This window comes from Oncorhynchus nerka, linkage group LG11 (genome assembly GCF_034236695.1).
Source record: "Oncorhynchus nerka isolate Pitt River linkage group LG11, Oner_Uvic_2.0, whole genome shotgun sequence".
Taxonomy (NCBI): domain Eukaryota; kingdom Metazoa; phylum Chordata; class Actinopteri; order Salmoniformes; family Salmonidae; genus Oncorhynchus; species Oncorhynchus nerka.
Genome location: NC_088406.1, coordinates 44,337,477 through 44,359,701, shown reverse-complemented (window position 1 = coordinate 44,359,701; position 22,225 = coordinate 44,337,477). Strand labels below are relative to the sequence as shown.

Here is a 22,225-nt window from a genome sequence, read left to right as displayed (position 1 = left end):
ACTCGTTCGTGCGCCTTATTTGATAACTAAAGCAAATTTAAGCGATATTTTGTTTTCTACTTTCTAAACAATACATTTGCTACAGATTTTGCTCATTTAATTTTCAGGTCCCGTCATTTCATTGGCTATCTCATTTAGTTCCGCCTCTATTTACCAACCTACTTCCGCATTGAAACATGGCGACTTGCATTGGCATGGTTACCCGGCTTTGCACATAGAACGTCTTAAAACCGATTTCAAGACGCTTTACAAGGCAGGGAACGAAAGTATTTACCCCCAGCCGCTCCACACATGAGATGCGAAGTTGTCTGTACGAACATGTCCGCGAGGAAAGTGACAAAGTCATTGCCAATGTGGAGACTCGGAAAGGGGATCTACGGGGAGAAGATGTCAGGGAGATTGTAAGCGTTTCTGTATATCCCATCTCACCACACCATGTTGAATACTGTAGATGCAGCCTAGTTACATGCGCTTTGACCATCAAGTCATTGAAGTGTCTTTGATGTGCAAGAGAGATTGCCTCTGTGCTTTCATATGCTCTGTCTGTCATTTGCCTTGAAGTACATTCATATGAATACAGCCTCCCTGGATGTGGCAGTGTAGGCTACTGCATTTGTATCAATCACATTGCCTGGTCTCTATAGGCCTACGTCAGTGGTGTGTTTCTGATGCAAGTGTGTGTTGCAAGTGTGTGTTTGGCAGCAACTTGAGGTGGTGCTTGAGGAAATCTCACAGCTGGAGGAGCAGAAGAAAGTGATAATCACAGAGTTCGGGCTCTTGTGGTCAGTTGATATATTGACAATGATGCCAATAACTGTGCCTCGAAACATTGTTTTCATGTTATGATGAGATATTATTTTGTGGGCTTATTGTGATCAGCATTTTCCTTCTCTTCACAGGATCAGAATAACAAGAAAGCCCTAGCTAATGTACTGTATGTTCTGTCTTGCCTGCTGTGACCTTATGGTATTTTCACTTAACATCAAGGCTGAATAGAAAGAATACCCTTGTGGAGTAAGTAAACCATTATCTTCTTCAGATTCCTGAGTTCAAGGAGGCTACGAAGGACGATCGGGAGATCCGCCACCGGCTGAGCCAGCTTTACCCCCGAGAACACTATGGCTGAGCCCTGAGGCTGCCCAACACCACACACCCCAATGTGGTGAGAATACACACCTTACTAGACCTTTAACTATAGGGAGACATTTTTGAATACCAACATGCAGGACTATGTGAAATAAAATAATGAAAATGGTCATAAAAAAACAACAAATTGAAACAGCACTATATACATCATAACAACTGTAGCAGTGATGAATAAATGTCTCCCTACTTTGAAAGCAAATCTGTTTTTTTCCTTCTCTCTCAGGGGTTTATACCAATGGTTGTGCCAGACATGCTGAAGGGGGCTGTATTTGTGAGTATCTGACTCTATCCTTCATTTACACTACAGTATGCACGGCAGACATGCATGCATAACAATATTCAAACTGGAAAAAGAGAGTGAAGCATTCAGAGATGTGTGTACCTAGTTTTGAGCCAGTTTTCACAAGTAACATTTCTCCAAACTGACACGTTCTCTCTTTCTTTTTCTCTTTCCTTCTCTGGCTCTCTCTCAATCTTCCTCACTCATACATACATACAGGAGGGTTGTGAAATCCAGCCTCATGCCCACAGGTCTCAGGTGTACACTCTGGACCCCACCTGCTTCCCTGACCTCAACCTGGCTGGCACGGGGGAGATGGGCGTAGCAGGTGAGGCCATGAGTTAGGCTACGATGGGGAGGTTGTGGGGTAAGGTCACCTGTGTGGGTGGGAATGGACATGCCATGGAAAAACCAGAATGACTAGCAGCGATATACTAGTGTGCAGTTGTTGCTGTATCAACAAAGTTTCCTTTTCTCTTCTAGGTTATTTTATGGACCATGCTGTTAACTGGAAGGACCTTCCTGTCATGTGAGGCACTTTCTGTGTATTAGGTTTGATTTGCTGACAACCCAGTGTAACATACAAGTGTATATGTGTTTTTATTAGAGATGAATGGTCCGATTTTTCCATTGTAGGCCTGTGTGCAGTAGCACATGTTACAGGGCTGAGACGGACACCGGCAGAGAGACTTGGGGCCTTTACAGAGTACATCACTTCAACAAGGTAACGGGAAACAAAGCCAAATCTTTTAGAATCAACCAAGGACCAAGTCGTCCACCGTATTTGATCTGTGGTGTTAAAGTACCCTTGTGTCCTCATCCTCTGCTTGTGTCTGTCCAGGTGGAGATGTTTGGTGTGACTGCAGATGAGACTGGGGAGGAGAGCTCTCAGATGCCGGAGGAGTTCCTGTCCCTGCAGAAGGAGATCTCCTCCCTGGAGCTCCACTATAGGTCAGTGCTCATCTCTGGCTCTCTGCATACACTCAATGTTGCTGGATAGATGCATAGCTTATGCTTTGAGTTGCACTGTACAGTGTATTTTGACATTTGTACACACCATAGCCATATATTTACATATACACTACCGTTCAAAAGTTTTGGGTCATTTAGAAATGTCCTTGTTTTTGAAAGAAAAGCATTTTTTTATTTTATTTAAAATGACATCAAATTGATCAGAAATACAGTGTAGACATTGTTAATGTTGTAAATGACTGTTGTAGCTGGAAACGGCAGATTTTTCACATGTCCATTTTCAGAAAGGGACAGTGTGTGTGCCTTGTGCCTCGCAGCCCTGTCCGGGGATGGAGGTGATTTTGAAATACATCGGACCGAACCAGCCCAATCGCATGCCCCGCCCTGTCCCAAAGCCCAGATGACATCATGCACCAACACTCTTACATCAACAGAATAACTGAAGCCTTTCCATCTACAGTTGAAGTCGGAAGTTTACATACACCTTACACAAATACATTTAAACTCAGTTTTTCACAGTTCCTGACATTTAATCCTAGTAAAAATGGCCTGTTTTAGGTCAGTTAGGATCACCATTTTATTTTAAGAATGTGAAATGTCAGAATAATAGCAGAGAGAATGATTTATTTCAGCTTTTATTTATTTCATCACATTTCCAGTGGGTCAGAAGTTGACATACTCTATTAGTATTTGGTAACGTTGCCTTTAAATTGTTTAACTTGGGTCAAACGTTTCAGGTAGCCTTCCACAAGCTTCCCACAATAAGTTGGGTGAATTTTGGCCCATTTCCTCTTAACAGAGCTGGTGTCAGGTTTGTAGGCCTCCTTGCTCGCACACACTTTTTCAGTTCTGTCCACAAATGTTCTATAGGATTGAGGTCAGGGCTTTGTGATGGCCACTCCAATACCTTGACTTTGTTGTCCTTAAACTCTTTTGCCACCACTTTGGAAGAATGCTTAGGGTCATTGTCCATTTGGAAGACCCATTTGCGACCAAGCTTTAACTTCCTGACTGATGTCTTGAGATGTTGCTTCAATATAGCCACATAATTTTCTTTCCTCATGGTGCCATCTATTTTGTGAAGGGCACCAGTCCCTCCTGCAGCAAAGCACCCCCACAATATGATGCTGCCACCCCCGTGCTTCACGTTGGGATGGTGTTATTCGGCTTGCTAGTGTGAGGATTTATGTTTATGCTCTATAACCCGCTACCATATTACGTAAGATTGAATTGTTTGAACAGCAGCTGCTTTGTCTGTGTGTGTGTGTGTGTGTGTGTGTGTGTGTGTCAAGAACTGAGCAACATGGTGTGACTGCTGTATGTTGCAAAACTGTAGATAACAGCTCAACAGCTGCTTTGTCTTTGTGTTTGTGTGTGTGACAAGAACTGAGCAACGTGGTGTGACTGCTGTATGTTGCAAAACTATAGATAGGCGGGTACAGGGAGGGGAGGCTCATCACAAGGTTTAACTGACGTGGATAAATACTGAGTAACACAATGACAAGATAACAGGAACGGAGTAGTTGCAGCAACTAGAGTGTGATACCAGAACAGTAAGAATCTATACATCGATGGAGGGAGGACTCCAAGAAGCATCAAGAGGCGGGGACCAGCCTGAGCGCCTACGATAGGCTGAGCAAGTCTAAACTACGCTCAGCCTCTACTGTATATAGAACAGTATAAGAACAGCTGTATACTTACTTCTAGTTAGTTCTCTGTTAACCCTGCGTGGTGACACATTGAACCCGTATATACGAAAATTGCATTTACCATTTATTGCTTACTTACAGTTTTTTCCAACTGCTTACACACGTTTTCAAAACTGTCTCCTTTTTTTCAAATCTCTACACACAATTTTCAAAACTGCACATGCAAAATGCCTCACATCTCCTTCAAAATGTAACACTGCATTCAAAATGACATAAACACATGTCAGAATGAAGCATTTGCATCAAATGGCAAACACTACTTTCATAATAGTACATTTTTGGATATACCATGTAAACACTGTTGTTTTAAATCTGAAGCTCTTTGGTCTTTCATAGGCGTATATCTACATTTCAATACAATATTCTACAGTGAAAGTAATCTGCTGAGAGAGGTAACAAGTACACTGTAAACACCAATGCAATGTAGAAACAGAAAATATTTATTAGGCCAAACATTACTGTTGTATACAGTAGCATACAACAAAACCATATGTAAACCAAAAGTATATTCTTTAGAATACAGTAAAGAACACAATTGTGTGTGTGGGGTCCCGGGGGAGGGGGGCAGTCACCAGTGCTAAGCTACGCTTCATCTCTTCTCCGGCCTGGGTCTGGCCACAATACTTTGTCCACATCACATGATACTTCCCTCGATGTTTGGCAAGAGAAAACGTATCTCCTAGCATGGCGTATCCAACCTTGGACAGAGGCAACCTCTCTGTCCCCACATGCGTCCTCCATTGCCTGGAGAAGCGGCATGCGGGCATAGGGTTGGCGATCATACACTTTCCAGTGCCAGGCTGAGAAGAATTCCTCTATGGGATTTAGAAAAGGTGAATATGGGGGTAGGTACAAAACTATACAAAATTGTGGATGGATGGCAAACCAGTTTTGGACCAGAACAGCCTGGTGAAAACTAATATTGGCCCATAAAACCACAAATCTAGCAGGCTCCTGATCTGGATCAGGGACAAGCATTGTGTAAATTGCATGCAAAAAAGTGAGCATATTGTACGGACCCAGTGTGGCATTGTGATGGAGGACCCCGTTTTGAGTGATGGCAGCACACATAGTTATATTACCCCCACGCTGTCCAGGGACATTGGTAATTGCCCTCTGTCCTATTACATTTCTTCTGCGGCGCCTGGTTTTGGTGAGGTTGAAGCCAACCTCATCCACATAAATAAATTCATGGCGAATTTCATGGGCATCCAGCTCTAATACTCTCTGTAAAAGACAAAAGGATATACAGATGAGGAAATATGGTATGTCTGAAGTACTGGAAGTAGTGTTGCATACATACCTCTACAAAGTCATGTCGCATATTCTTGACTCTGTCAGAGTTTCTCTCAAATGGCACCTTGTAAAGTTGTTTCATCGTCACTCGGTGCCGTTGGAGGATGCGTTGTATGGTCGGCAGGCTGACAGCATTGATGTTGGTAAATATGGTGTGTGTGTGGGGGGGGGGGGGGGGGGCAGATATGCTCTCTTATCTCTCAAATCTCAATTACATTGTTGGCCAAAACCATATTTATAATTGCAGTCTCTTGTACATCTGTAAACAAGCGTCCTCGTCCTCCATGATGTCTTTGCCTTTCCACTCTGTACAGAATTCAAACACAGTATGTGTTCAGCATAGGAACTGTAAACAATGTACAACAAAATGTAGTACAGCATGATAACCAACCTCATTCATTCAATGCAGTGCAGTAAATGGATGGCTTAGAGTTACAAATGTTTATGCAATACTATGCAGTCATACGTATTTTACAGTACATTACTGTAATGCTAAAATAGTCATTAGATAGTTGCATACCTGTTCTCATTTCTGAAGGTTCGAATTATGGACGCCACTGTAAATCGACTCAAGTTGGGCTTTCAGTCCAGCCTCTCTCATGGTCAAACCGTGGTTGATCACATGATCAACAAGTGTTGCCCTAATCTCATCAGAGATGGCTCTCCTTCCTTCTCTTCTTTGCCCTCGTCCTCTTCTTCCTCTTCCTGTCCCTCCTACACCTCTTGCTCTCTGTCCATTGTTGGCATCCATTGTTCAAAACAGGTAATCTGACCTTTGACCTATTTATAGGCCTATACTACAGTAAAGCAGTGATTGGTTAGTGATCAGTTAAGCTATTAGTGTTTGCACATGTGAGGAGTGTGTGTGTGACCTGGTGAATAAGTGTAGCATTTTGATTGGTTGTGTTTGGAAAAGGAAAGCAAGTCACTTCCTGTTAGATTGTGTTCTACTTGTCCTGATACCAGATTCAATTGATGCAACACTAACACTAGCCTCCCCCTTTTTCCTCCAAACATAACGATGGTCATTATGGCCAAACAGTTCTATTTTCGTTTCATCAGACCAGAGGACATTTCTTTAAAAAGTATGATCTTTGTCCACATGTGCAGCTGCAAACTGTTGTCTGGCTTTTTTTATGACGGTTTTGGAGCAGTGGCTTCTTCCTTGCTTAGCGGCCTTTCAGGTTATGTTGATATAGGACCTGTTTTACTGTGGATATAGATACTTTTGTACCTGTTTCCTCCAGCATCTTCACAAGGTCCTTTGCTGTTGTTTTGGAATTGATTTGCACTTTTCGCACCAAAGTACGTTCATCTCTAGGAGACAGAACACGTCTCCTTCCTGAGCTGTATGACGGCTGCATGGTGTTTATACTTGCGTACTATTGTTTGTACAGATGAACGTGGTACCTTCAGGCATTTGGAAATTGCTCCCAAGGATGAACCAGACTTGTGGATGTCTACAATTTTTTTATTTTCTGAGGTCTTGGCTGATTTCTTTTGATTTTCCCATGATGTCAAGCAAAGAGGCACTGAGTTTGAAGGTGGGCCTTGAAATACATCCAAGGGTCCACCTCCAATTGACTCAGGCTAATTGACATCATTCATCAGAAGCTTCTAAAGCCATGACATAATTTTCTGGAATTTTCCAAGCTGTTTAAAGGCACAGTCAACTTAGTGGATGTAAACTTCTGACCCACTGGAATTGTTATACAGTGAATTATAAGTGAAATAATCTGTTTGTAAACAATTGTTGGAAAAATGACTTGTGTCATGTACAAAGTAGATGTCCTAACCAACTTGCCAAAACTATAGTTTGTTAACAAGACATTTGTGGAGTGGTTGAAAAACGAGTTTTAATGACTCCAACCTAACCTAAGTGTACTTCCGACTTCAACTGTACATCAAGAGAACAACTGAAACCTTTGCATCTACAAGTTGACTTATTCTGTGTAGCTCTGCCTCTGCCATGTAAATATATTAACGTCATACTGTTTGTGAATGTGTGTCACGATGACACTATCATAAACTGCCCTGTTTTGGTCCGCAAAAGATTAAAACTGCATTAAATTAAAAGATCATAATGTTTTCTCACCGCTCGTGTTGATCATTAAAGAATTCCAGACCTGCAACCACACAGTGGGCTACCTTCAGAGAACACAATTCCGCTCTAACAAATCTAGACTCTTATTATATACTCAGAAACAGCATATTACGGAAAATAAGTATTTCAGTGGTGGTTTTATTCATTGGGCCCCTGTTTATGCCCCACATAGGTGCAGTGCTGAGCCTGTGGCTGAACAGATTGCTCTATCAGGGGCTAATCATTCAGGAGCGAGATCACAGGGTCCTTCACACCCACTGCCTCGAAGTACTAGCACACTGGGATTACTGGGTGAAGAGGCTCCAAACAGAGCTGTAATGACTGTGTTCCTATCCTTAATGCTGGGAAATGGATTAGAATAGAATTGGTAATGAAGCCCAGATGTATAACGTGCCCCTCCAATAGCCAGAAAACACCGGCAAAGATGTGGACAAAATACTGTACCCATTAGACTGGGCATTACTTGTCATCAACTCTAAATGTGTAATTAATTGTGCTAGACACTCCTATAATAACACATAATGGAAATGTACACTACTTGTCAAATGACATGTTTTAATCTCCGTTCCCCCTCTTTACATAAAGCATGCATACCTACAGCATGAGGCATGAGATTCAGAGATTGAACAGCCGGGAGTTGGCGTTACCTCCGGTCAGATGTGGTCAACTCAGCTTGGAGCGAGCAAGCCTCTCGTTATCACCGCGTTAGTTGTTACGCGTTGACGGGGCATCACTCTCCCGACCTGTCCTCCTGCATTTACCTGGCCCTTTGAGCCAAGCCTACGCGCCTATCAGCTCTTTAGCGGGTCCTTGCTCGCTCGACTTGAGAATAAGGTCGCGGTATTATTCTTTCAAGGTTATTTCCTTGTCTTTAAGGCCTTTATATTCAGATCCTATGGGAGTTTTTATTTTCACGGCGTTGTTTTGGACCTTAAGTGGAGGTAAGGAAAATCAGGGTTTCATTTGTGAGGCTGCTGATCAATCAATGTATGAGCGTATCCAGTGTTAGATAACGCTTACGTTAGCCGAATTTTAGTTATAGCTTTGCTTGGGACATTAGCCAGAACGTGTGATTGTGGGCTATTGATTGCAGTTAAACGGAATGTTTATGTTATTTAGAGGATGTTTCCATTTTTTATAATATAGCTTATCAATAAAACGGAGGGGATAATGGATTGTGCGACAATTAAACCAAGAGGAGAAAAGTACAAAAAGGTCAATTGGTAGAATATATCTTAGCTTTTAAGATTTAGGATCAAGATAGACTTGTTACATAATTTGTTTAGAGCGCACCTTATCCAGTCCGTCACAAAATCTGTCCGTTAGCTATACATTTTCCCCGGGCATTGTGACTACATATTGAATGCTATTGAATACATGTGTATTGGAAATAGCCTTATGTAAGAATTACATCATAAATTAAGGGTATTTCTACATCAGCCAACCTAAAATGAAATTATGTTGTCGTGCAAGACGCGATGAAAGCAGGGCACGTACGCTCCTGTAACTGTTAAACCTATTAATAATGCGCGCGGTGTTACAACCATGTACTGTTTGAATATACAAACATTGACCCCATCACCATAGTTTGATGTGACCAGTTTTGCATCGGTGTCGGGGCCTTTCAGGGAGTGTTTTGGGAGTAAAGATGTAATGTTGTGAGAATGGGGGGGGGGGGGGGGGCTCTGTACATGTATTATATAACAGTGTTGTATGAAAATATAACTGAGTTTAAGGGTAATGGTCTGTGTATAGTGAAATGTTTAGAGGCGTTACAATCACCAATGTGCATGTGAACATACAGACAGACACCAGTCTCCTTGCCAATTGCCTTGTGAATAAAGAGGGTGAATGGAGGTCTGCCAAGCCAATCAACAGGGGATTGCAGCTTTATAGGACCTGTGTCCCAGTTTAGGAGGAAGCATAACACGCGCTCTCTCCCACGCAACCTGCAGCCCCTGTTGTTCGCGCGTACCTTTGAATTAAGGCCTACCATTGACCTCCATTCTCAATAACCTTAATGAGATATGTCAGGGGATATGACTCAGAGTCGTTTAGCACTTGTGTAAAATTCATTAGATGCCATGTGAGGCTGTTAACTAATAACATGGACATTTCCACTTCCTTGTTGAGGGAGGATTATAAGATCCTGTCCTGTTAGCTGCTTGGCATGTGACTGTCTTAGCCTTAAAAATAGACCCTGCTACTTTTAGGCCGAACAATTCAATTACTTTCCTTTTATTTCCTGGCAGTGTTCAATCACCTCACTATGTGTGTTTTTGATTTGATTTATTAGGATCCGCATTAGCCGACGCCAATGGCGACAGTTAATCATACTGGGGTCCGACACTTAACGAAAAAGACATCACAGACTTACAATACTTTACAATTTACATACATTTAAAAACATGAGCATGTAGTGTGTGTGTGAATATATTAGTTACACGTACATGTCAGTACATACACACAACAAGTAGGTCACATGGGGGAGAGGCGTTGTGCCGGGAGGTGTTGCTTTAATTGTTTGTTGAAAGCAGGTTTGCTGTTCATTTGCGCTATATGAGATGGAAGGGAGCTCCATGCACTCATGGCTCTGTATAATAAAAATCTAATCAAATCAAATGTTTTTTTTTGTCACATGCGCGGAATACAACAGGTAGACCTTACCGTGAAATGCTTACTTACAAGCCCTTAACCAACAATGCAGTTAAGAAAAATAAGAGTTAAGAAAAATTATTTACTCAAACTAAAATTTAAAAATAAGAGACACAATAAAATAACTATAATGAGGCTATATACAATGGGTATCGGTACCAAGTCAATGTGCGGGGTACAGGTTAGTCGAGGTAATTGAGGTAATATGTACATGTAGGTAGGGGTAAAGTGACTATGCATAGATAATAGATAACTGTTTTCTTGAATTTGTTCTGGACCTGGGGACAGTGAAAAGACCCCTGGTGGCTTGTGTGGTGGGGTAAGTGTGTGTGTCAGTGCTGTGTGTAAGTTGACTATGCAAACAATTTGGCATTTCCAACACATGAATGTTTCTTATAAAAAACAAGAAGTGATGCAGTCGGTCTTTCCTCAACTCTTAGACAAGCGAGACTGGCATTCATAGTATTAATATTAGCCCTCTGATTACAATGAAGAGCAAGAAGTGCCGCTCTGTTCTGGACCAGCTTAACTAGGTTTTTCTTTGCAGCACTCGACCATGTGACTGAACAATAATCAAGAAAATATAAAACTAGAGCCTGCAGGACTTGCTTTGTGGGTGTGGTGTCAAAAAAGCAGCACATTTCTTTATTATGGACCGATCTCTCCTCATCTTTACAACCATTTAAACTATATGTTTTTACCATGATCATTTACAATCTAAGGTAATGCCAAGTAATGTAGTCTCCTCAACGTGTTCAAAAGCCACACCATTTATTACCAGATTCAGCTGAGGTCTTGTAATGGGTGTGTTGGTGGGAGGGAAGTCAGGCGCAGGAGAAAGAACTTGGTATAAACGGAGTCGTTTAATAAGTGCTCACAAAACTCTGAAATCCAAAATACACTAAATAATCAAAGTGGGTACAAAACCCGTCGCACACCAAAACATAACTTGCACATAACATACAATCAAACAATCTCCTACAAGGACATGAGGGGAAACAGAGGGTTAAATACACAACATGTAATTGATGGGATTGTGGAACCAGGTGTGAAGGAAGACAAGACAAAACCAATGGAAAATGAAAATGGATCAGTGATGGCTAGAAGGTCGGGGACGTCGACCGCCAAACACCGCCCGAACAAGGGGAGGGACCGACTTCGGCGGAAGTCGTGACGGGTCTAGAATTTAGGGAATGATTTGTACAAAATACAATGCTCTTTGTTTGAGAGATGTTCAGGACCAATTTATTACGGGACACCAGGGGTCAAAGAAGATTACATTTCTTATGGTACGGGACACCCACGTGCGCGCATGCATTTTTTTTATACTACAAAAATGACAGGGCAGCCTACTCTGCTGACACTGACAAACAGATCAATGAAAACGATGTTGTCTGATCCATATAATCACCCTACAAAAAGGGGAGACACAAATACAATATGACGTTCATCTAACCTGGAGGAGGAAATTCTTCCACAAAAACAAACAAAAGTGGCACTAAAACACAGATTGGAGTCTTTTCATTCTCATCTCTTTACAGCGGTAGCCATTTGCTTTCCAAACAGGTTTTCCGCGATTATATTTTTCAATATTGCGATATGCCTGGCTGGGCCTCTCTGCTTTTCACTGATAGTCGCAACTCAACAATCATCTATTTGATATTTGCAGGGCGCACTGCCCATATTGCAGGACCTTCGGACTGTGGGCTATGTGATTTAAAACAATCCATAGCTTTCTTTTAAAGAAGCGAATGATCCTCTGTGGCCAAATGATGTTTTCTGGTGTAGTAGCCTATTTTGAATGATTTTGATTTAATTCTGCATTGCTGATAAGGATATATAATTTTGGCTATCTAATTCAATTTACTTTAGGGGAAGCTTCCCCTAGCCTTATGGACACATTGCCTATGTGTTTTAATGTGGCATAAAATCGACCATTCATGATATTTAACAAAGGCACACCCATCACTTAACAAAGGCACTCCTGTAGGCTACCCACGCACATTCAGCATCCAAACCCCAACAGTGCACTGTGCACCTGCAATTTGATGAATGGAAAGAGACTGTTACAAAACACCTATATATAGTGTAATGAAATTCTGTGATTGTCCTTAGGCCTACACTTGTAGCCTGAATTGATGCATCCACTGTTGTCCACATGCATCTCTGTCTCGGCCACTCATCTCCGCCTTGAAAAATTTGTGTTCTCCTTAAACCCCAACACAATTTGGAGCGAATGCCACCCGGTTTCCAGTCAATTCACAAAGTTTCTCATGCGGCTGACATGTAGTAATGTTAAATAATGGTGTAATAGCCTATATTTTTGGGGGGCATGTTGTATTATTTGTGATAGGCTCACGTTTTACCAGTAGGCATACCCCCACTACCATACCGGACCGTATCGCCTTACTTTTACCCCTGCTGGCCACCCATTCCAAATCTGACTTCAAGCCTCTGTTAATGGTTTCAGTGACTTCATTAGCTGTGGTTGCTGACATGTATATGGTTGAATCATCAGCCTACATTGACACACATGCTTTTTTAAATCCCAGTGGCAGGTCATTGGTCAAAATAGAAAAGAGTTGAGGGCCTACAGTGCTGCCCTGCAGTACACCACACTTTACATGTTTGACATTAGAGAAGTGTCCATTAAAGAAATCCCTTTGAGTTCTATTATATAGATAGCTCTGAATCCACAGTATGGCAGAGGTGGAAAAGCCATAACACATACATTTTTTCAACAACAGGTTATCGTCAATAATACACTATATATACAAAAGTATGTGGACACCCCTTCAAATTAGTGGATTCGGCTATTTCAGCCATGCCTGTTGCTGACAGGTGTTTAAAATCGAGCACACAGCCATGCAATCTCCATAGACAAATATTTTCAGTAGAATGGCCTTACTGAAGAGGTCAGTGATGTTCGATCTGGCGCCGTCATAGGATGCCACCTTTCCAACAATTAAATTAGTCAGATTTATGCCCTGCTAGAGCTACCCCGGTCACAGATTTATGCCCTGCTAGAGCTACCCCGGTTACCTGTAAGTGCTGTTATTGTGAAGTGGGAATTTCTAGGAGCCACAATGGCTCAGGCGTGAAGTGGTAAGCCACACAAGCTCACAGAATGGGACTACAGCGTGCTGAAGAGCGCAGCCCGTAAAAATGGTCTGTCCTTGATTGCAACACTCACTACTGAGTTCCAAAGTGCCCCAATGCATAGAGTTTGGTGGAGGAGGAATAATGGAATATTTCATGGTTAAAGCTAGGCCCCTTAGTTCCAGTGAAGGGAAATCTTAACATACAGCATGCAATGACATTCTAGACGATTCTGCAAATCCAACTTTGTGGCAACAGTTTTGGGAAAGCCCTTTCCTGTTTCAGCATGACAATGCCCCTGTGCACAAAGCAAGGTCCATACAGAAATGCTTTGTCGAGATTGGCGTGGAAGAGCTTGGTTGGCCTGCACAGAGCCCTGATCTCAACGCCATCGAACAACTTTGGGATGAATTGGAACACCGACTGCGAGCCAGGTCTAATTGCCCAACATCAGTGCCCAACCTCACTAATGCTCTTGTGGCTGAATGGAAGCAAGTGCTCGCAGCAATGTTCCAACATCTAGTGGAAAGCCTTCCCAGAAGAGTGGAGGCAGTTATAGCAACAAGGGGGTACCAACACCATATGAATGCCCATGATTTTGTAATGAGCTGTTCGGCGAGCAGGTGTCCACATACTCAAAGGCTTCACTGAAATCTAACATTACGCCTCCCACAAGCTTGGTATTATCAGTTTCTTTCAACCAATCATCAGTCATTTGTGTTAGTGCAGTACATGTTTGGTGCCCTTTCTAAGAATTCTGAAAGGCTGTTGTTAATTTCTTTACAGAGAAATAGCATTCTGTTTGGCCAAACACAATTTCTTCCAACAGTTTGCTAAGAGCTGGCAGCACAACCTGGTCTCAGAGCATTTCATATTATTCTGTATGTAAATCAGTGACACTCCATTTAGTTTGATAAGTTACAAACGTATGCTATGTATTCATTTGTGTATGTCCATCTCCCATTTCGTTTGATATGTTATGAATTACAATTTGTATTATATGTTACGAATTTGCAAAACGTACAATATGTTATGAATGATCAAAACATACAATATGTTATGACTTTGCAAAACATATGATATGTTACGAATTATAGCTAGGTGGCTAACGTTATCTAGCTGGCTAATGTTTGCTAGGTTAGGGTTCAGGTTTGGGTTACGTTTAAGTTTAAGAGTTAGGTTAAAGGCTTAGGGTAAGGGTTAGGGAAAGGGTTAGCTAAAAGGGTTAAGATTAGGGGAAGGATTAGCTAAAATGCTAAGTAGTTGCAAAGTAGCTAAAAAGTATTAGAGTATTTGCTAATTAGCTAAATTGCTAAAGTTGTAGATGATGAGATTTGAACTCAAAACCAACCACCCTACTTAAGTAATTATCTGTTTTATGTAACGTCACATATTATACTAATCTGAGTGTCCCAGATTTACGTTTACTATGTTACGTCTAGTCTAAGAGACCAGGCTGGGCAGCAAACTGATAGGTCTGGTGTTTGAACCAGTAAAGGCCGCTTTACCACTCTTGGGTAATGGAATGAATTTGGCATCCCTCCAGGCCTGAGGACAAACACTTTCCTCAAGGCTCAGATTAAAGATATGACAGATAGGAGCGGCTATAGAGTCAGCTACCATCTTTAGTAGCTTTCCATCTATATAAGTGTTCAATGCCAGGAGGGTTGTCATTATTGAATCATAACAATAATTTTTCCTCCTCTCCCACATTAACTTTACAAAATACAAACTTGCAATGATTTTCTTTCATTATTTGTATTTTTATGAATGAATACGGTGGCTCACAGTTCGCTGTAAGCATTTCCTGCATAAGTTGGCCCACTTTGCCAATTAACTAATCATTCAAATATTATAATTGGCAACATCAAATGGTTTCAGCCAGTTGGATGTGAAGCCAGACTTATTAGCCACTCCTTTTGCCCCAACTCTTTCAACCATACAGTTTTTCAATTCCTCGTCAATCCATGGAGCCTTAACAGTTCTAACAGTCAGTTTCTTAACAGGTTCATCAGTAATTGGAAAGAGCAATTTCATAAATTCATCAAGTGCAGCACCTGGATGCTCCTTATTTATCACATCAGACCAACAAATATGTTTAACATCATCCACATAAGAGTCACAGCAAAATAATATTATTAATATTGGCTTTCCTGGATATAGCCACTATACTGTGATCATTGCATCCAATGGGTACAGATACAGCTTTAGAACAAAGTTCTACAGTATTAGTAAAAATGTGATCGATACATGTGGATGATCTTGTTCATGTAGTGTTTGTAAACACCCTGGTAGGTTGATAAATAACCTGAACCAGATTACACGCACTGGTTACAGTGAGAAGCTTCCTCTTGAGAGGACAGATTAATGAAAACCAGTCAATATTCAGGTCCCCAAGAAAGTAGACCTCTCTGTTTACATCACATACACTCAAGCATTTTACACACATTATTTAGATACTGACTGTTAGCACATGGTGGCCTATAGCAACACCCCAAAATAATAAGCTTTAGATGAAACCACAACACTTAAATAACATTTGACATGAGATATTCTCTAAGCATTGCAGGGATATGGATCTGAATATATATATACAGCAACACCTCCCCCATAAGCATTCCTGTCTCTTCTATAGATGTTATATCTTTATCTTGCTACTGCTGTTTCATCAAAGGAATTATTTTATCGAGTCTCAGAAATGGCTAATGTATGATGTTATCTGATGTTAGCAAGTTATTGATTTTATGAAACTTATTTATTTTTAATGATTAATTTTTTGGAACTTTTTACCCCATTTTCTCCCCAACTGGTAGTTATAGTCTTGTCCTATCGCTGCAACTCCCGTATTGACACGGGAGAGGCGAAGGTCGAGAGCCATGCGTCCCCCGAAACACAACCCTGCCAAGCCGCACTGCTTCTTGACACACTGCTCACTTAACACGGAAGCCAGCCACACCAATGTGTCGGAGGAAACACCGTACAACTGGCGACCGTGTCAGTGGGCATGCGCACGGCCCGCCACAGGAGTCGCTAGAGCGCGATGAGACAAGGACATCCCTGCCGGCCAAACCCTCCCCTAACCCAGACAACGCTGGTCCAATTGTGCGCCGCCTCATGGGTTTCTCAGTCGCGGCTAGCTGAGACACAGAATTGAACCCGGATCTGCAGTGACGCCTCAAGCACTGCGATGCAGTGCCTTAGACCGCTGCGCCTCTTGGGAGGCCTCATGAACCTTATTTCTAAGGCTACATATGTTATCAGAGATAGACACAATGTGTAAAAGAGCAAACAAAGCAAGAGAAAAAAAACTAACATTCAGCAGACACAATATACAATTATTTGGAAAGACTACATTTGTATCTCCCTCTCTACTCTCTCTCTACTCTCACTCTCTCTCTCTCTCTCTCTAGTGGGATGCCTGCATCTATCCTCCTCTCTACAGGTTGGAAAGGTCAGAGACAAAGCGTTTGTGTTATCTCAATGATGTTTATTTTGAGTGTATTATAACACTGCTAACATATTGTGTGTAATTGATATTGACACGGTAACTGATAATTGTCTATGTGTGTGTGTGTGTGTGTGTGTGTGTGTGTGTGTGTGTGTGTGTGCGCTCGTGCCCTCAGGTTGCTGACTGTATTCAGGACTCCCTGAATAGTAATGGCGGTGTGCCACATCCTGGCTGTGACAAACTGAAAACTGGTGACAACTCCTATCTATTTCTCTTATCTGACATAACCTCCTTCAGCTGCACATATGCACTAGACCACACAGTGCACTTATTCAACTATATTCACTATAATTGTAATGCGTCAAAATTGAGATTTAGTTTATCATGGCAATGGAATCATGACACTGATTACTGTACGTGAGGAATACCCTTTATTTCATCTTGCTACATTTGACTATAATGTGGATCAATATTTAATCAATTTAGTCAATCTTCCATTACAAATAGTCATGGCAACACCTGTCACTGAGGCGGACAGGTATGATTATGTCTAGTCTGATAAGATGGACATGGTCAGTGTTGAGCAACCAGTGTTGTGTTCTGTTGTGCAGATGATGCTGTCCACAGGCACCAGGGTCTCCTGAGGGAGCTGCAGGAGCTGGCCCAGGAGGGTAAGTCTGACTACAGTTATTAGCTAATACTTTACTACTGAAGTACCCAGGGACAGACTGGGATCAGAAATTAGTCTGAGTATTTCTAACACACCTGTCAATTTTTTTATTTGAATTATAATTTGGCGCAAAACCCCCAAATTAGAAAGGCCCATTGGCCTTCAAATGGACCAGCCCATTTCTGGAAGTAGCCCTGCCAATGGTGTCATCATCACAGTAATATGGAATATCATAACATACTGACTTATTGAGAGAAACAGTCTAATTGTTGCAATAACTTTGCTATGTTATGTTGGTTTCAGAGTCAGGTAATTATACATTGAAATCAAGATAAAAATCTTCCTAAACATGTTTTGTTGAACTTGCTGTAATATGCTTTAAATTGTACAGTAACTAACCACCTCAATATATTTTATTCTTACAGAGAGGGAAAGAGAGAGAGACTATGGGAGGGAGAAAAAGCGAAATGAGGAGAACCAGGCTGAGGGAGAGAGGGACAGAGAGAGGAGGGAGGAGGAGGAGCAGAATGATGACCAGAAGGACACTGAGAAAGAAGAACTGAGAGAGAAAGAGATGAAGGCAGAAGGGGTAGAGGAGGAGAAGGTGGAGATGAAGGACAGAACGAATGAGGAGATGAGAGAAGAGCCCAGACTGGAGGAGAAAAGGGGGGATGAGGGAGAGAACGCGAAGGAGCTGGAGGAGCTCTTCTCAAAGGAGCTAATGAAGATAGGAGAGGAGGAAAAAGAGGACAGGGAGCTTGAGGAGCTGCTCAAGGAGCTGAAGAAGAAAAGGTATGAGTCTGTGAAGGAGAAAGAGCTCCATAGTGGGTCAGAAGCAGAGGAGGAGAGGAACAAGGATGAGGGGGAGGAGCAGAAAAAGGGAGAGAAAGAGCAGCTAGATATTCTTGAGATTGAAGAGAGGAAACGCAGCAAGGAGAGGAACAACAACGAGGTGGAGCTGCTGGTGGAGAAAGAGAAGGTGGAGCGGGAGCTCAAGGAGCTGTTGGAGGAACAGGACAGCAAGAAGAACGTGGAGAAGGAGAAAGAGAGGGAGGAAAAACAGGAGGAACTAGCGGAGCTCCTCAAAAAGATGAAACGTGTGCAAGAGGAGGAGGAGGAGAGAAAAGAGGAGGAGAAGAGAGAAACTGCCGGGGATGAGGCGAAAGTGGACAATGAGCGTGAGAAGGAGGGAGAGATTCGCAAGGAATTGGAGAAGGTGAAAGCGGGAGAGAGTGAGGAGGTTAAGGATCCTCAGCAGAAGAGAGTGATGGAGAAAGCAAGTGATGAGTCGACACGTCAATTTGAAAAGGAGAGGAACAGGGACGATGACGATGATGAAGAAGCAGATGAGGCAGATGAGGTTGAAAACAATGAGGATTGGGAAGAGGAAGAGGAGGATGAGGATAAAAAGGAGGATGTTGAGCAGGATGAAGGAGAAGTAAGTGGGCGAGAGTCAACAGGATTTAGCACGGCTGAGCTTGTAAAGCTGATACTGTAATTGCTAATTGACTATGTGTGTGTGTGTGTGTGTGTGTGTGTGTGTGTGTGTGTGTGTGTGTGTGTGTGTGTGTGTGTGTGAGTGTGTGTGCACCTAACACACTTTCTGATCTGTTCTGTGTGCCTACAGGAGCTTCTGGAGATTGAGGCAGAGCTGCGAAAAGTGGCTGCAGAGCTTCGGGAGCTTCACAGGGGTCGTTAAGTTCTAAATTACACACACACACACACACACACACGCACACAACACAAGACAGACAGATAACGACCCAGTGCAGCACTCTCTCTCATGCTATCACACACAGAAACACACACAACTAACATACTTAGTAACATACTTAATAATCATAATGCTTTTGATGGGATGTAGTTCTGTAAGTAGTTGCATTTGAGTAAAAACAAACAAGTACACTTCTCCCCATCCCTGCATTCAGAGATTACAAGCTCTTTAGATGTGTCTTTCTGTGTGCTGCCATTATCAAAGATTGTTTAGTAGGCAAGATGTACAACCTTGCACATGTAAAGCTATCGTTAGTCTACATCTCATGATACAAGGTCGTTAAGTGGGAAAGACATCTCCTTTACGGTATGTCTCGTGTATATATTTTGTGCAATAATTAAAAATCTATGTGTGAGATTTGTTATGGTCATTAAGACTGTTAATGTAAGCAATTAACTTACACTGTTATTACACTGTTATTACTGTTATTACAATTAACTTACACTGTTATTTATAATATTGACATATTGATTTCTGTGATTTATTTCCATGTGTATATGAACAAAATGTGAGGATTGTGCTATCTGGCTAATGCACTGTTAATATCAGACTGTTAATTAAGAACTGGGGTGACACTCAGGGACAATCTCCATTGCATACTCCTCGCGTATTCTCTCCTCACCTCCTTCTCAAAACCCATTGGAGGAGGAGGTCAGAGAGGAGAGCGTCTGTCTTTCTCATCCAATGGGTTTTGAGAAGGAGATGAGGACGTGAGGAGTATGCAATTGAGATCTTCCCTCAGAAAGAGATGGCGTGTGACCACGGAAACCTCTTTGGTATTGATGTACAGTGTGTCATAACATAATGTTCTATAATAAGAAGAGCATGATTGTTCCTGAAGTTTATTTTTTTAAATTTTTGCAGTTCGGGTCACCAAGGTGGTCAAGAGTCATAGAAATAGAATGAATGGAAATGTCCGTTCTAGTAATTATATTTCTATGGCCAGGGTGGCACCCCAGCTCTTCTCCCAACTTTGCACTCCTATCTTAACCAGCCAAGGAAGTCTAGCGAGGGGAGTGACATCACTAAGACATCTCTGGTATGTGGTCCTAATAAACAATGACAGTTCTAAAACTTTTTTTTAAGTTGGCAAGATATTGATGTTCACCGTCATCCTTTTTCATAGTTTGGGATCTCCACTGTTACGCAGCCATGTTTGAATAAGAAATATTAGGAAACATGTTAAATCAATATAAGTTGCGTGGTTAATAACATGTGGAGGAATAACAATAACTGCAATACAAGAAGAAGAGGAATATTAAGACAACTTATTCAAACCAATAAAGTTATACAAATGTACATATTAAAGCAAAATATATGATGATGATTCTCTGTAAATGTACTTTATTATGTAATTAAAATGCATCATGAATTGACTTTTAAATGTAAACACTACTTTTTTATCGAACATTGATTTACAATTATAAACTGGGTGGTTCGGGCCCTGAATGCTGATTGGCTGACAGCCGTGGTATATCAGATCGTATGCCACAGGTATGACAAAACGTTTATTTTTACTGCTGAAATTACGTTGGTAACCAGTTTATACTAGCAATAAGGCACCTTTGGGGGGTTGTGGTGTATGGCCAATATACTACGGGCTGTATCCAGGCACTTTGGGTTGCGTCGTGCATAAGAACAGCCCTTAGCCGTTGTATAATGGCCATATACCACACCCCCTCGGGCCTTATTGCTTAATTATGTAACACTGGTAACTGTTGGGACGCATATAAAACTAATATAAAACACATCAACACCATGTAAGGAATCAAACAGGCTACTCACTACATGTTGTGAGATTTACTCAAGAATGTATACCATTTCAACATTTAGAAATATATTTACCAAATGTATTTCATCAGAAAAGGGTTGTGGATTGTAAGTGGGATGTAAAGGACCAATTAGTGGAGGTCAACATTTGTAATTGTACTGGCCCAATCAGAGTCCTGCATCTGTGCCTGCTGTGTCTTAAATGCTAAATGTCAATCAATAAAATCACAGTGTATGATATTTTTCAATCATTGTTACTTCTATAAGAGTAGTGGTTGGTTGTCTTCATTGACTGATCACAGTCTCTTATCTATTCATACAAAATCCTGACACCTACGGTGCCAGTCAAAAGTTTAGACACACCTACTCATTCAAGGGTTTTTCTTTATTCTTACTATTTTCTACATTGTATAATAATAGTGAAAACATCAAAACAATGAAATAACACATATGGAATCATGTAGTAACCAAAAAAGTGTTATATTTTAGATTCTTCAAAGTAGCCACCCTTTGCCTTGATGACAGCTTTGCACACTCTTGGCATTCTCTCAACCAGCTTCACCTGGAATGCTTTTCCAACAGTCTTGAAGGAGTTCTCACATATGCTGAGCACTTGGCTGCTTTTCCTTCACTCATCCCAAACCATCTCAAATGGGTTAAGGTTGAATGATTGTGGAGGCCAGGTCATCTGGTGCAGCACTCCATCACTCTCCTTCTTGGTCAAATAGCCCTTACACAGCCTGGAGGTGTGTGCTGGGTCATTGTCCTGTTGAAAAACAAATTATAGTCCCACTAAGTGAAAACCAGATATGGTGGTGTATCGCTGCAGAATGGTGTGGTAGTCATGCCGGTTAAGTGTGCCTTGAATTCTAAATAAATCACTGACAGTGTCACCAGCAAAGCACCATCACACCTCCTCCTCCGTGCTTCACGGCGGGAACCACACATGCGGAGATAATCCGTTCACCTACTCTCCGTTCACCAAAAATCTCAAATTTGGACTAATCAGACCAACAGACAGATTTACAGCAGTCTTATGTCCATTGCTTGTGTTTCTTGGCCCAAGCAAGTCTCTTCTTATTATTGGTGTCCTTTAGTATTGGTTTCTTTTCAGCAATAAGACCATGAAGGCCTGATTCACGCAGTCTTCTCTGAACAGTTGATGTTGAGATGTGTCTGTTACTTGAACTCTGTGAAGAATTTATTTGGTCTGCAATTTCTGAGGCTGGTAACTCTAATGAACTTATCCTCTGCAGCAGAGGTTATTCTGGGTCTTACTTTTCTGTGGCGGTCCTGGTGAGA

The 22,225-nt window shown here is 41.7% G+C and overlaps 2 protein-coding genes across 4 annotated transcripts; both read left to right on the top strand.

The window, feature by feature from the left end:
- Positions 1–7: 7 nt before the first annotated feature.
- LOC115136956 (serine--tRNA ligase, mitochondrial-like) lies at positions 8–4,418 on the top strand. Of its 3 annotated transcripts, none has more exons than XM_029672888.2 (8): positions 8–401; positions 1,040–1,162; positions 1,370–1,417; positions 1,646–1,754; positions 1,910–1,955; positions 2,063–2,150; positions 2,268–2,377; positions 2,716–4,418. In XM_029672888.2, exons 3-8 carry the CDS (start codon positions 1,382–1,384, stop codon positions 2,735–2,737), a joined length of 411 nt encoding a protein of 136 aa, XP_029528748.1. In that variant the 5' UTR covers positions 8–401; positions 1,040–1,162; positions 1,370–1,381; the 3' UTR covers positions 2,738–4,418. The 3 variants fall into 3 exon arrangements, with proteins under 3 accessions (XP_029528748.1, XP_029528747.1, XP_064880647.1); XM_029672887.2 differs by having other exon boundaries at positions 2,683–4,418; XM_065024575.1 differs by having other exon boundaries at positions 8–1,162; positions 2,683–4,418.
- A 3,690-nt stretch (positions 4,419–8,108) lies between these two features.
- On the top strand, positions 8,109–20,529 carry LOC115136952 (golgin subfamily A member 6-like protein 24). The gene is made up of 6 exons (XM_029672881.2): positions 8,109–8,448; positions 16,672–16,712; positions 16,885–16,960; positions 17,321–17,380; positions 17,805–18,817; positions 19,007–20,529. Exons 1-6 carry the CDS (start codon positions 8,403–8,405, stop codon positions 19,076–19,078), a joined length of 1,308 nt encoding a protein of 435 aa, XP_029528741.1. The 5' UTR covers positions 8,109–8,402; the 3' UTR covers positions 19,079–20,529.
- The last annotated feature ends 1,696 nt before the right edge of the window (positions 20,530–22,225 follow it).